Source organism: Crocuta crocuta, unplaced genomic scaffold (assembly GCF_008692635.1).
Source record: "Crocuta crocuta isolate KB4526 unplaced genomic scaffold, BGI_CrCroc_1.0 scaffold179, whole genome shotgun sequence".
In the NCBI taxonomy this organism is placed as follows: Eukaryota; Metazoa; Chordata; class Mammalia; order Carnivora; family Hyaenidae; genus Crocuta; species Crocuta crocuta.
This window is the reverse complement of record NW_027551568.1, coordinates 11,745,389-11,758,416: the sequence shown is the minus strand read 5'-3', so window position 1 is coordinate 11,758,416 and position 13,028 is coordinate 11,745,389. Positions and strand designations below refer to the sequence as shown.

Genomic DNA, 13,028 nt, shown 5'->3' with positions numbered 1-13,028 from the left:
ATTGAACGTTGTGTATTATTACAGACTTTTTTGGATTCGTTTGGGAAATGCAATGTACCTGTGTAATACTGCTCGGGGAAATCTGTTTTAAGTGAGCCCAGCAATGAGCCAATGCTGTTTGGAATGAATTGTAACTATAGAGTGAATGACTACCCCCATTTCTCAAGACTGAGAATTTGCCTGAGAACAAGGGACTCTGGGTGCAAAAACAGGCACTTGGCCACAAAGTTTGCCTGTTATTTGCAAAACTTTGGTCGAGAAACATATCCACACCTTCCATTGGATGGTTACAAACAAAAGATTTTGTTGGCCATTTCTGTAGGTTGAATAGGTTGAGTTAGGAGTTTATATAATTCCTTGCTGCCATCTAGTGGCTAAATCCAGAAGGGCCTTAGTAATTCCCAATTCTTGATGTAACATTCTAATGTTGGAAGGCTTTGACACAAAAACCAGATGGTCAAATTAACTTAAGTCAGGGGATTGTTAGTAACTAGTTAGCATTAAGAGCCCTTAATTGATTAAATGCAGACATTTTAGATGACTTGAAACTCTGTTTTTAGTTTACATATAGAATAGCTTTCCATGCACGATACCTTTCATAGTGTTTTTGAAGTCTATTTTACCTAGACTGGAGCATCCGTATCATACGCACATAGGCATCAGCTTCCGTGTTGTGAGTGCCCGGATGACGTCATTAGCCACCCCTCCTCGAAGAGAACCACTGAGTTTTAGGCCATCATTTTCCTGATGTTGTACATTATATAAAATAGAACAATACAGTATGTATGCTTTGTTTACAGCTTCTCATGGGGCATTTTAATACTAAAGTAACTTATGTTTCATTTCAACCTGTACGATAAAACTAATAGAGACAATTAGAGACACCAAAAGCACGAGAAAGCCCAAACCATTCTTATCACTTTGGTATTTTTCCTGATCGTCTTCTTTGGAGGGAGCAGAGGTATGCATGGGAGGTCTTTATGTGCGCGCTGCGCAGGAGATGTACCGCCTTATCCACATGTGTACGGGAAGGGCCGCCATATTCACATGTGTGCAGGGATAGGACTGTGTGATGCACGCTGCCCTATAACTTGTGTTCCTTCTGTTTCCTCCATGATTTCTTGGGAATATTGTCCCATTTATAAGATTTCATATTCAATAGGACAACATATTTTAAATGGGTACGTGTCTCCGCCAAGTCGACTGAGTCCTGTTTTGCGGCCCACAGGTTGGATTAAGGGATCGTGGCAAGAAGGCCATAGCAGGGGAAGAGGGCCTGGTGGGGAGGAGGGTCCCGCCGTCCTGGGGCCTCTGCTCAGAAGCCCTTCTCCCCTCCCGTCTATAGAGCTGCTCTGTGCCTGGCCAGGTGACCACAGGTCACACAGTGAAAGAGAATGAATTCTCTTCTCCATTTCTTGCAGCCTTGGCATCATCTATGGTTTTGCGGCAAATCACCACCTGAGGACCCAGATTGAAAAGACTCGGAAACTGGCAGACAGCAACTTCAAAGACTTGAGAACTCTCCTGAACGGAGCCCCAGCGGTAAAAACCACAGCTGTATATCCCGTGATGCTTTGTATATGGGCCTCTCGGAGTCCCTGTATGTGTTTGGGATCCCCTTTGGGCATCCAGAGACCCAGTAATTCAGCGTGGACAAGTGCTAGCTTTTAATTTTATAGATGAAGAAATAAAGGCCCAGCGAGTGATTTTCTAAAGAGTATAAAAGCATAATTTCAGAACTGGTGTCATTATTTTATTATTTTACTTATCTTACTTTATTCGAAGGCATAACAGGGGCACCGGCGTGGCTCAGTCGGTTAAGCGTCCAACTCTTGGTTTTGGCTGAGGTTGTGATCTCATGATTTTGTGGGTTCCAGCCCCACATTGGGGCTCTGTGCTGACAGTGTAGATGTTTCTTGGGATTCTCTCTCGCCCTCTCTCTCTACCCCTCTCTTACTCATGCTGTCTCTCTCTCTCCCAAAATAAATAAACTTTAAAAAAATTGTTTTATTATTTTAAGGTATAACATAAGATTACAGTACTTATTATAAAACTGCTTAACTATCTAAGGGTCTCATGATTTTTTAAAAAAGAAAAATCTTCGCGCGCCATTGTCCTCTCCCCTTGGCAATACCTGCCGTTTGTGTGCAGTTACTCTTGTTATGCAGCTTTTCTGCTTTATAAACACCCATGTGCTAATACCTGTATAGGCGTGTAGAATTCCTTGGCAAGGGGACAATGAGAGACGTGCATGCACACACGCGTGCACACTCAGAAGTTGTTTTGGGGGGAAGGGGAACAGCATGGCTGGAGGGCATATTTTTTTCTGTATCCCAGAAGCATGTTAATGTCTTACCTGTACAAAGTATGGTTTTTAAACATATCTGAGCGGAAAGCAGCCTATTAAATAATTGATGCTGAGCTCATGGGTACCAGAATGTGCAGAAAGATGCCTTCCTGTTGAATTCACTAATCAGAGCCCACCAGGATCCATGGGCCTTTTCACACAGAGACATGCTCTTCTAAGTTTATTATATCCAAAACAATACCAACTATTAAATATTGTACCAGTTTTTTAAAATGTGGTTGGAACTAGGGGCGCCTGGCTGGCTCAGTTAGTTAAACGTCCGACTTCAGCTCAGGTCACGATCCCACGGTTCGTGGGTTCGAGCCCCCATGTCAGGTTCTGTGCTGACATCTCGGAGCCTGGAGCCTGCTTCAGATTCTGTGTCTCCCTCTCTGCCCCTCCCCCGCTTGCACTCTGTCTCTCTCAAAAATAAATATAAACATTAAAAAAAAAAAAAAAACAGGTGGATCTGTTTCCAACCCTTTGACTCTCTGGTCTGTGCCTGTGACTTGCTGTGGCCAAAGGAATGCAGTGCACGTGACCCTATAACCTCAAGCTCCCAGAGGCCATGCAGCCTCTGCCCCCATTCACTTGCTGCCAGGTCCATTGTGTGAAAACACCCAGGCTGGCCTCTTGGAAGATGGAAAGCCACGTCAGGAGGGGGTCCCATTTGTCCCCAGCCAAGCCGGCCCTGCCCAGACTCTCTACACAGCCAATCCCCAGAATCAGGAGAAAGTATAAATCATGTTTGTTGAGCCAATATATTTTGGAGTGCTATTAGGAAGTCTGGGTATCAGAACATATAAGCATCTTTGAGAACCTGCTTTCTTTTCCTTTTCTTCTTCTTTTTATTATTTATTTATTTATTTATTTATTATTTATTTATTTATTTATTTTTAGCAAATCAGCTATATCCTGAACCAGTACACCACCACTAAGGAAAAGGCATTCTCAGATCTGGATAGTGAGTAAGACTTAAAATTGCCTCAAATTCCTTTGTTTGTTTGTTTGTTTGTTTGTCTTGGCTAGAGGATGCTATGGCCATCTCCCTGAAACACGGGCTACGGGATGAAGTATGCCGTGTCTGCAACTTCTTCATAAAAGCTGGGGCAAAACAGAACAATTCCCTAGAGTGATAGACGGTTTGCAGTTTGTTACCTGATGAGTAAAGCCCAGCCTTTATTGTAAAAATGCTTTTGCTCTCTTTACTCAGAAGTGTTTGTTCTTCATTCCCCTTGGGACAGAGGAGTTGGGACTCCGTCAGGTCCACTGTTACAGACAGCACTGGGCTCCCCAGAGAAACCAGTGGGCTCCAGAAATCCCTGCATGTCCCCGAGGAGTTCACACACAGCCTGGCTCAGTGGTTCTTAACTAGGGGCTGGTTTGCCCTCCCGGCAACATGTGGNGGCTGTTGGTAGCGGCCAGGTATACTTCCAAACACCCTACAACACACGGGATAACCCTCACAATGAATTACCCGGTTCAAAACGTCGGTAGTGCCATTGGTGGGAAACCCTGGCCTTGCTGGAGAGATTAGAGCTACGGTTGCAGCTCAGCTTCATAAACACTGTGTTTCTAGTACAGGTTCTCTCCCTCCCCCACCCACACGCTAACTGAAAACTGAGCACTCCTGTGAGTACTTTTATAAAGTAAAAATGGCATAAAGCAAAACTGAAAAAAAAAAAAGGCCATTAATTTATATACGGAAAACTTCTTGAGCTTTAATTTATATACGGAAAAGTCCTAGACACACACACCCCCCAAATCACCTCTCTTGGGCTTTCCTGATACCGTGGGACACATCTTGCTGACGGACGCATACAACTGATGGAGATACAGTCCAGATGCTCACAGACAGGGCTTGGAGCTCTGGCGCTTGAGCCTGAGATGCTGGGTGTGGTTCCCGCGAAAGGCGCTGGGGGGCGCCACTGTTGGTCTCTGAGTGGGCTCATCTCACGGCAAAACCAGCAATGAGCGATGTTGTTTTCACTTTTCCTCTTTCTTCATCAAAGCAAAAACCCTTTACCTTAATGCCAACGTAGGTCTTTCGTAAAGGCTAAAGAGGCGTAATGTGAACTTCCGGAGAGCCAGGGACACCTGCGTGTTTAAATACCGAGTCCGCGGGTATGGGAACTGCGAGTGTGGGACCTTTGAATAGCGTGAAGAAATCTCCGCAAGAATCCACACCTAGATGGGCTGCAGGATGAAAAGGGGGCTTTCAGGGCAGGAGAGACCACAGATGACTTTCCAGGGAAGAAAATACCGCAGGGGGAGGAGAATGCGGGTGAGGGGGGCGGGGGCAGAAATTCGCGGATCCTACCCTCATAGGCCCTTCTGCTTCTTGGAATTTAGACGTTAAGTCATTGCTAGGAGGCGGAATTCACGAACAGCTGAGACCTAAAGTGATCCCCGCGCTTGATGACATCAAGGCCATGGCGGAAGGTAAGCCCCGGGACAGAACTGGGCGAGAGAATAATCCCACCGGAAGTCTCCGGCTTCCCAGGATCTCACTCCCATTTTCTCGTTTTCCCTGGATGCGGGCCCATGCCAGCAGGCCAGGTCCAGACACACACCATGGCAAAGGTGTGGCTTGTTGGTTGGTTTGTTTCAAAAGCTTGTGCCAGAGAGGTTGTATTCATTACCTCAACGTCCTCTGAAATAACAACAGCAGAGTCTGATAGGAGCCTGCCACCTGTTTTTGTAAATACAGTTCTTGGAAGGCATCCAGGATCCTTCGGTTAGGTGGCATCTGTGGCGGCTTTCACACTGTGGCTGACAGCGGAGTTGAACATTTGCAGCAGCGACCCCGTGGCCCACAAAGCCTCAACTATTTATTCTCTACCCCCTTACAGAAAAAGCTTGTCAGCGCTTGGTATAGAAGGCAAGCCACCCAGAGAAGTTTAGGTCTGGGGCGGGGGAGGGAGCAGTCTATAGATCGCTCTTCCTTTTCCCTGGAGAAAACAACTTTTGGGAAAGAAGAATCTGTTTCTTAAGACATCACAGGCAATGATACAAGTGAACAGATAAACTAATTTGAAGAAACTACGTATTCAGTTGCAATGAATCGAAGCTCTCCCAGAACTTTCTAAATGTTGAGATGTCCATGCTAAGTATTTGATAGAGAGGACAGTGTCACCTACGTGCCACATTTGTCATCCGGCCGCTGTGAATATGACTGTCATGAGCCAGTATTCCTGAGAAGTCAGGTCGCAAAGGAAGAAACAGTGTAGATGCTGGAAAATTATGCCTGTTCATTTTGGCATTCCTCACTGCCACCCCCCACTTAGAGTTCAAAGACTCAGATGATGTATGGAAACGGGGTGACGTACAGAACAGGCCAGGAATTGGTAAGATTGGTTTTAAACAACTGATTAGTCTTTTCTTGCTCTCTGCTTGGCCCTGCAAAGGGTCTTCCTGCCACTAAAGGTGTGGCCTCTGCTGCTGCTGCTTAGATGCGTCCCCCCAACACCTTTTCTCCCTGCCACCAACCGTGTCTACCAAAGCAAGGAGACTGGGGTCCAGAGAAGGCATGTGACTGCAGACATCAATGCCTCCTGCCTTCTTTTCTTAGATTTTTACATGTAGCCCCTTCCTTCCCTCCCTCCCGTCCTTCCTTCCTTCCTCCCTTCCTTCCTTCCTCCCTTCCTTCCTTCCTTCCTTCCTTCCGTCCTTCCGTCCCTCCAAATCTGGCCCCTGTCTATCATTCCAATCATTTTCCATCTCCACTCTCCAGCCCCCAAACCTTCCAGTCCAAGTCATGAACCTGTGTTTATCCTACTGTGGGCCTCCGAAGGCATCCTTCCCTCCCAGACCCTTGTACTGCGTGTGCTTTCTCTGTGTAAATGCCATAGGATCGTCTCGACCTCCTCTTACTACCTACCAAACCACAGCTAAGTGTCCTGTTTTCTGCAAGCTTTCCCTCGTGTCTCACCTCCCCTCTTTTCCCATAACAGAGCATAACAATCTCCTGATTTCTGCTCCTTACCTTGTGACCCTAAACGCACAGCTCATTTGTAGTCGCCCCTGCCCCCTCTCCCCACCTTTAACAGGCACCGAGCTACTCAAGGGCAAGATCTGTTGATATTGTTCATGTCTCTATTCTCCTAACTTGTGTCTGGAGGCAGCCTAGCACTGTGTCTGGCCTGCAGCAGATTCTCATTTCTGAAACGTATAAAGGCCTGAAGACTTTAATTTTCTAGGTTTAGAATCCTGTAACTTCACGAGTTACAGAGTAGAATATGGATTATATTCTTTCAGAGTCCTGCCTCAGTTGCTAGGCAACTCCTCTTGACTTCATAAGCTTCCTGATCTTTTACTTTTAATGTCTGTAATCATTTGATTCTTTTTAGTTGTTCTCGATGTGCTTTATGGATACATCTACCCATTCAAATCAGGGTATAGTTGTTTTCCTTTGCTTTGGGAATTTTGCCGACAATTTTTATACTTAGAGATCTTTGGGAGGTTCTGCTGATGTGGTATCAATGCCAAAGATATTTGAAGTGGCTTAAACAGCAGGAAACATATCACACAGGACAAGATATTGGAGGTATGGCAGTTCCAAAGTTAGTGGATTCAGGGGTTCAACACTGTCAGGGAGCCTTCATGTCCTTGCCCCGTCCTGTGGTTAGTAGACGGTGTTATCTCACCACCAGGAGCAGACTATGAAGGCCTGGGGGCTCCTCATTCCCTCACTCGGAGAACCATCACTCCTGGAAAATGCTGACCTTCTACTTCCCACATCTCTGGCATCGCTCTTGCTGATGATCAGCCACATCCCCTCATCATAGCCTCATGTGTCTGCACTTCACCAATGGATTAATGATGATTTGGGCTGGCTGTGTGACCTTGATAATCAGATGTCCCCAGTCATCTCTCTTGCCTTATTTTAACATCTCTTGAGTAATTATGTGTCATTTCCCTGATGCATATAGAAAATCTATCTCTATCTGGGTTTCAAGTGGATTCTTTGCTCATGTAACTGATATCTATCTTCAGGTAAGGTTTGATCTAGTGGTGAAATTCTCTCCACCCAGCTGTCCTCTATAATGTCTATATCATTCTAACGCAAACTCCCCATGTAGTTGCAAGAGGGCTGACACCAGCCATATTTCTCCTCCTCCTCAACCAGATTTCCCTCCAGTTGGGCCCTCTGGGGTTCCATGGCCATCTGTGGACCAGTGCTACACAGAGGAAATGGTTTGGCTGGAGATAGTCAGGGTCCACCCCTTAAACTAGAGGTGGGACCCATGTTATTCAAACACAAGTCTGCTGCAGCACTGGAGACTGGTGACGTGGCTTCCGAGATGTCAACCACCAAAGACCACAGCAAGTTTTTGTAGAAATGATTGGCTATAAAGTAGTATTTAGAAAGCTTTTGAGTGTTGGGGGCCTGCCACATACCACGTGCTTTTCCTAAATCCTATTAGAGCTCCCAAGAGTACCAACTCAAGACAGTAAGGCTCAGAGATGATGTAACTTGTCCAAGATCAGATACCTGGAAAGCAGTGGATTGGGACTGAGATGCAGGTCTGACTATAAAGCCTGTGCTGCCTGGTCTACACTAGATGGCATTTAGGTGCATTTGAGAGTGTTAAGATGTAGGATGTCTCTGTGCCGTTCATGGCAGGACAGCACTGAATAACTTTGGAAAAGGAGTTAAGAATCTGGAGTTCAAGTGCACTTGGCCACAGGATGATGCCAGGCATTTGGATAATTGGCCTTCCAAGATCTCCTCCAGCTCCAAAATTAGGTGATGGTAAATTCTGAGCAAAAACTGACAAATGATGCAATGTGCTTGGCATGTACCTTTACTTTTGGTCCATGATTTGCCCAATCTTCAATGTTTGAATTAGAATTCTCTTTGGGTTAAAGGCAACTAAAGCAGATTTTATTTTTCTCTTCAGTGCTTCCTGCAATAGTGTTAAAGTTTTATTTTCTTTAAGTCAGCCTGAGTAAATTAAAGTTTACCCTCTGGTTAAAAGCTCTGTTGTCAGAGCTTTTAAAAATATGCTTAATAAACTGCTTTGACAATATTTTTTTCTCCTTGAGGGGTCACCCTTCCTGGAGGTAATGCAGTACCAGGTCGATGCATGGACTAGACAGAGGCAGCTCTTCTTCCATCTCCGTACTCCAGAAATCCATTTAATCTGTTACCCTCGGATAGAGGACATATCTGATACGAAACTGCTAAGAACAGATACTACCCTGGATCTTATCCAAAAGGCTGAGAAGCGATGCTTTGACAATTTTTTTGCTTAAAATTCTTTGCAGCTTTATGTGTTTAGTGGTTTTGCAGAGAGCAGAAACATGCATATTGATTTGTGTAAATCTTGTTTGAGCTTCAGATCAGGACCTACAAAGGAAATGTGCTATGAGCTGGTAAAATGCTAATTAACCAAAATTGAGAATCTGAAATATCTTTCCACTGACTTCAGATGCATAATATGTGTGATCTTGCTAGGTCTGGAATGAGTCCCGGACCCAGTAGATATTTTATAGACATAAAATACTTTGAAGCCTTTGGAAAAAATGTATATTTATTACCTCTGAGTCTTTCTTGGGTATGACAGAATAGTGCCCATAACCCAGAATGTTTATAGAACGCACTTAAATGGACACACATATTCTGGACCATTTTATTATCCATCATTTTAAGTTATTGTTCATTTATTGCCTTAAAAATTTACCATATCGTTAAATGGAAAGGACTATGAGAGATAAACCATATTAAAATGTGAAGTGTGTGTTGTGTGATGTGAAGTGTATTCTGGCGCACTCTTTTGCATTCTGTCATATGTTTTTAGCTGCAGCTCTGTTCTTTGTTTCTTGTTTTCTTATGGTAGACATTCACTGAGCCTCTACTATGAGTCATGCTTTGCTAGGAATCCTGGGAAGTAGGAGCAAGAGATGAGAAACTGACACCCAGTGACTCTTAGACAAAGTCTTAAATTTAAAAAAAAATTTTTTTTAATGTCCTCTTTATTTCTGAGAAAGAGAGAGACAGAGAGACAGCATGAGCAGGGGGAGGGTCAGAGAGAGAGGGACACAGAATCTGAAACAGGCTCCAGGCTCTGAGTAGGCAGTCAGCACAGACCCTGACGTGGGGCTCGAACCCACGAACTGTGAGACCATGACCTGAGCTGAAGTCAGACACTTAACCGACTGAGCCACCCAGGCGCCCCTTAAATATTATTATATCTCAAATAATGTTAAGATATGACTGGATGAAAATTCAAGAGAAAAGATTGAAGCAGATGTCAAGATTTTATATCTAGAGGGGCGCCTAGTGGCTCAGTTGGTTAAGTGTCTGCTTCAGCTCAGGTCGTGACCTTATGGTTCATGAGTTTGGGCCCCATGTCGGGCTGTGTACTGACAGCTCAGAGCCTGGAGCCTGCTTCAGATTCTGTGTGTGTTTCTCTCTCTTCCCCTTCCGTGCTCATGCTCTGTCTCTCTCTTTCTCCCTCTCTCAAAAATAAACATTGAAAAATTTTTAAGAAGATTTATATCTAGAGAAGATGACAGAATTTGTGGCCAGTGATCATATAGTCGAATCTTGGGAGCCTCTCCAGGTCTCAGGGTACATCATCAAAGGCAGGATGTGGTGCCATCTTGGGTGACAGGGGCAATGCCATCTTCCTGAGGGCAGACCTGCTGGGACACAGCCTAGAATCACAGACTCTCCTAGTAACCAAGAGATGACCCAACTAGCTTCCCAGTTTACAGATGAGCAAACTGAGCTCCCTAGAGGTGAAAGAATTTGCGAACGGTGCTATAACAAGGTGATAACAGAACTGGAATGAGACCTCAGGATCCGGCAACACAAAGCATTAAAGTGTGTGTGTGTGTGTGTGTGTGTGTGTGTGTGTGCGTGCATGTGAGTGTGCATGCGTGTGTGTGCATGTATGCATGTGGTTTTAGCACGCAAGTTTTATGTGGTTGCCAAAGAAAGTTGGGGAAACCAGTTTTTAAGGCCATTCACACTTTTTCTTGCAACATCCAACTGTGGCTTGATGCTCTTGCCATCTGTTCTGGGAGCCCGGAAGACGCGCTTGCTTAGAAGAAGAGCAGTTTACTTTAAATTTCTCATCGTTTACTGCTGTGACTTTAAGTCCTTGGAGAAAAGAGTTGTAATTTGCTACCTCCCTGGCCATGAATACAGAGCTCTATGGCTCAGGAAAACCAGGACAGCAAACAGTTTTCAGGGGTTTCCTAATATAAGAATGTGTCCTAGGCTGTGAGGCTCCCCAAAGAGACCAGATGGACTCCATGGAGGAGTTCCATCTGATCCATCCAACCCCCACTTTTCATGATGATTGTGGTGGTGGTTCCACCATTTTCAGATGAGGAGATTGCCAGGGAACATTCAGGAATTGGTTTCCGGTGACCAGAAAATAACAAAGCTGGGATCTGCCCCTAGACCTGTGTAAATCCAAAGCCATGCTCTTAAACTGTTGCTTTGTGTTTGATTCCGGCTATTTGAATATTCATAGCAAAGATATGTCTAGGTGTGATCGGTTTTTATGTGTGTTAAAACTGCTCGGAGTTGAAGATGTTAGCTTGTCGGGGCTACAACCCCCTTTCCTGCCATTACTGTTCCTGTGCCGGCCAGTTAATGCTACACCTACATGCCTTGTTGTGTTCCTGGGTTGGTTCTTGCTCTTTCTTTTTGTTTGAAAAGTGTGCAGGCGGGAGAGCTGAGCTGGTTGGAGTTGCTGGCCGAGGAGGCCAACCATGTCCCCGTATTCCCCTCTCAGCCTCATCTGGTGGCCTTCCAATGTCATCTATAAGTTCACCTCAAGTTCCTTTAGGGTACTTGGTAGATGTGAAGGAATTTTGCCATTGCCAGCCTAGTGGGTGCCTCTGTTCTAAAGCAAAGTGTGTTCCTACAGCAATCAAAGAGACGAAAGAAGCCCTATTGAATGTGAACAATACCTTAAAGGAGCTGAAAAAGTCAAGTGCACAACTTAACACCAGCCTGAGTGACGTTAAAAGGGACCTGGAGCAATCACTCAATGACCCCATGTGCTCTGTACCTCCAGCGGCTGCCACTTGTGACAACATCAGAACGTCTTTAAGCCAGCTGGATGACAATACCGACATGGGTCAGGTGAGGAGGTGACCCTGCTATGGGGCAGTGTTGGACAACTGTGCAGGACTCGGTGTGGGTACATCTGTCCAGTGCACAGTGGCCTGGGTCTCTGTCCACCTGTCCTGGTTATCTGACCACCACATAGGCATGGCTGCAGCAGAAGAGAAAGAATAATGGGAAACCCTTTCGTAAGTGTTCTCGGTAATTGATTTGATGGAACCTGCCAGAATGGATTCAGCTTTAATGAGAAAAAAGAAAGCAGAATGTGTTTTTGTAGACCTTTAAAAATTAAAATATATTTTCAAATGACATGCCTAGTACATNATTTTTATTTTATCTGAATAGTGGTATATTTATGCCACATTTTTTATAAAATAATATTTTAATATATAAAATATGGTCTTCTCACCTTCCTATTCCATGAGTCATATTATGCAGACTCTTCACCTTCAGCCTCTGTGTCTACATATCTGTCACCATCACTGTTGTCACCATTGAATAGTTTTTCAGAGTCTGGGCTTTTCACTTCCATTTAAATTGTTTGAGCTCCAGTCTTTTGGGGGAGGTAACTTTTTATTTTGATGTCCTTTTAAACATGCAGAAAATTTGCAAGGATGATAAGACGAACTTCTGTACCCTTTACCCAGACTTTCCAGCATTTCTCTCCCTTTGCTTTCTTATATTTTCTTTGTTTATCCATCTGTGTATCTACCATTTACTCATATTATCACGTATACGTATAAAATATCATGCATTTTGTGTTTTTCTCAATCATCTGGTGATAAGTTGTGGACAATATGTCCTTTTACTCCTAAATATTTCTGTGCATTTCTTAACGGCACACAACCTTTGTACAATTATCAAAATTAGGACATGTAACACTACTGACTAGTCCATGGTTTATATTCAAATTTTGTGGATTTTTCTGAAAAACTGACTTTATAGCTGTTTTTCTTTCTCCAGTCTAGAGGCCAGTCCAGAGGCACAGGCACATCTGGTCTTTGCTTGTCATGTCTGTTTAGGTCCTTCAATCTTGAACAGTCCCCAGCCTATCTTCTTTTTTACCATTGACATTTTTGAAGACTACAGGCCATTTGTTTTATAGAAGGACCCACACTTTAAGTTCATCCGGTGTTCCCTCACGATTACGTTTGAGTTATCCATGTTTGCCAGGGTATCACAAGAATGATATTGTGTCCTTCTCAGTACATCGTGTCAGAAGGTTCTTGATGTTTGTCTCAGTATTGGCAAGAGACAGAACACTTTAAGCCCACATATGATGCTGTAATGGAGCCTTTATTCTAGACCACTCACCAGTAAAACCATTGCTTGTATTATTTTAAAGCATGTTTTTAAAAAAGTTGTTTATGACTTTGTTCAACAGTATTCAGTACCTGAAATTGTGAGGTCACCCATATGCCCTCTGTGTTAAATTTCTTTCCTGCATTTCGAGCTAACTGCAATAGAGGCCCACCAAACATCTAAAACTTAATGCTTGTAGGGGCCACCCTGAGCTAAACGTATTTCCCCCAACAAATATTCTATTGTTCAAAAGAAACTTAAATCGTACCTTATAAAATAGAGACTTTGGGA

General features: G+C 44.1%; 1 protein-coding gene and 1 non-coding gene across 2 annotated transcripts in view; one reads left to right on the top strand and one right to left on the bottom strand.

The window, feature by feature from the left end:
• The window catches only part of PROM1 (prominin 1), a 107,925-nt gene that overhangs the window by 57,252 nt on the left and 37,645 nt on the right, over positions 1 to 13,028 (top strand). The window contains exons 5-8 of the mRNA XM_077750469.1: positions 1,422 to 1,542; positions 3,248 to 3,311; positions 4,700 to 4,789; positions 11,236 to 11,453. Coding sequence (XP_077606595.1) covers positions 1,422 to 1,542; positions 3,248 to 3,311; positions 4,700 to 4,789; positions 11,236 to 11,453 — 493 coding nt within the window. The remainder of the gene's footprint in view (positions 1 to 1,421; positions 1,543 to 3,247; positions 3,312 to 4,699; positions 4,790 to 11,235; positions 11,454 to 13,028) is intronic.
• LOC144220392 (U2 spliceosomal RNA) lies at positions 8,392 to 8,582 on the bottom strand. The gene has a single exon (XR_013331721.1). It is a non-coding gene; the product is annotated as a U2 spliceosomal RNA (small nuclear RNA).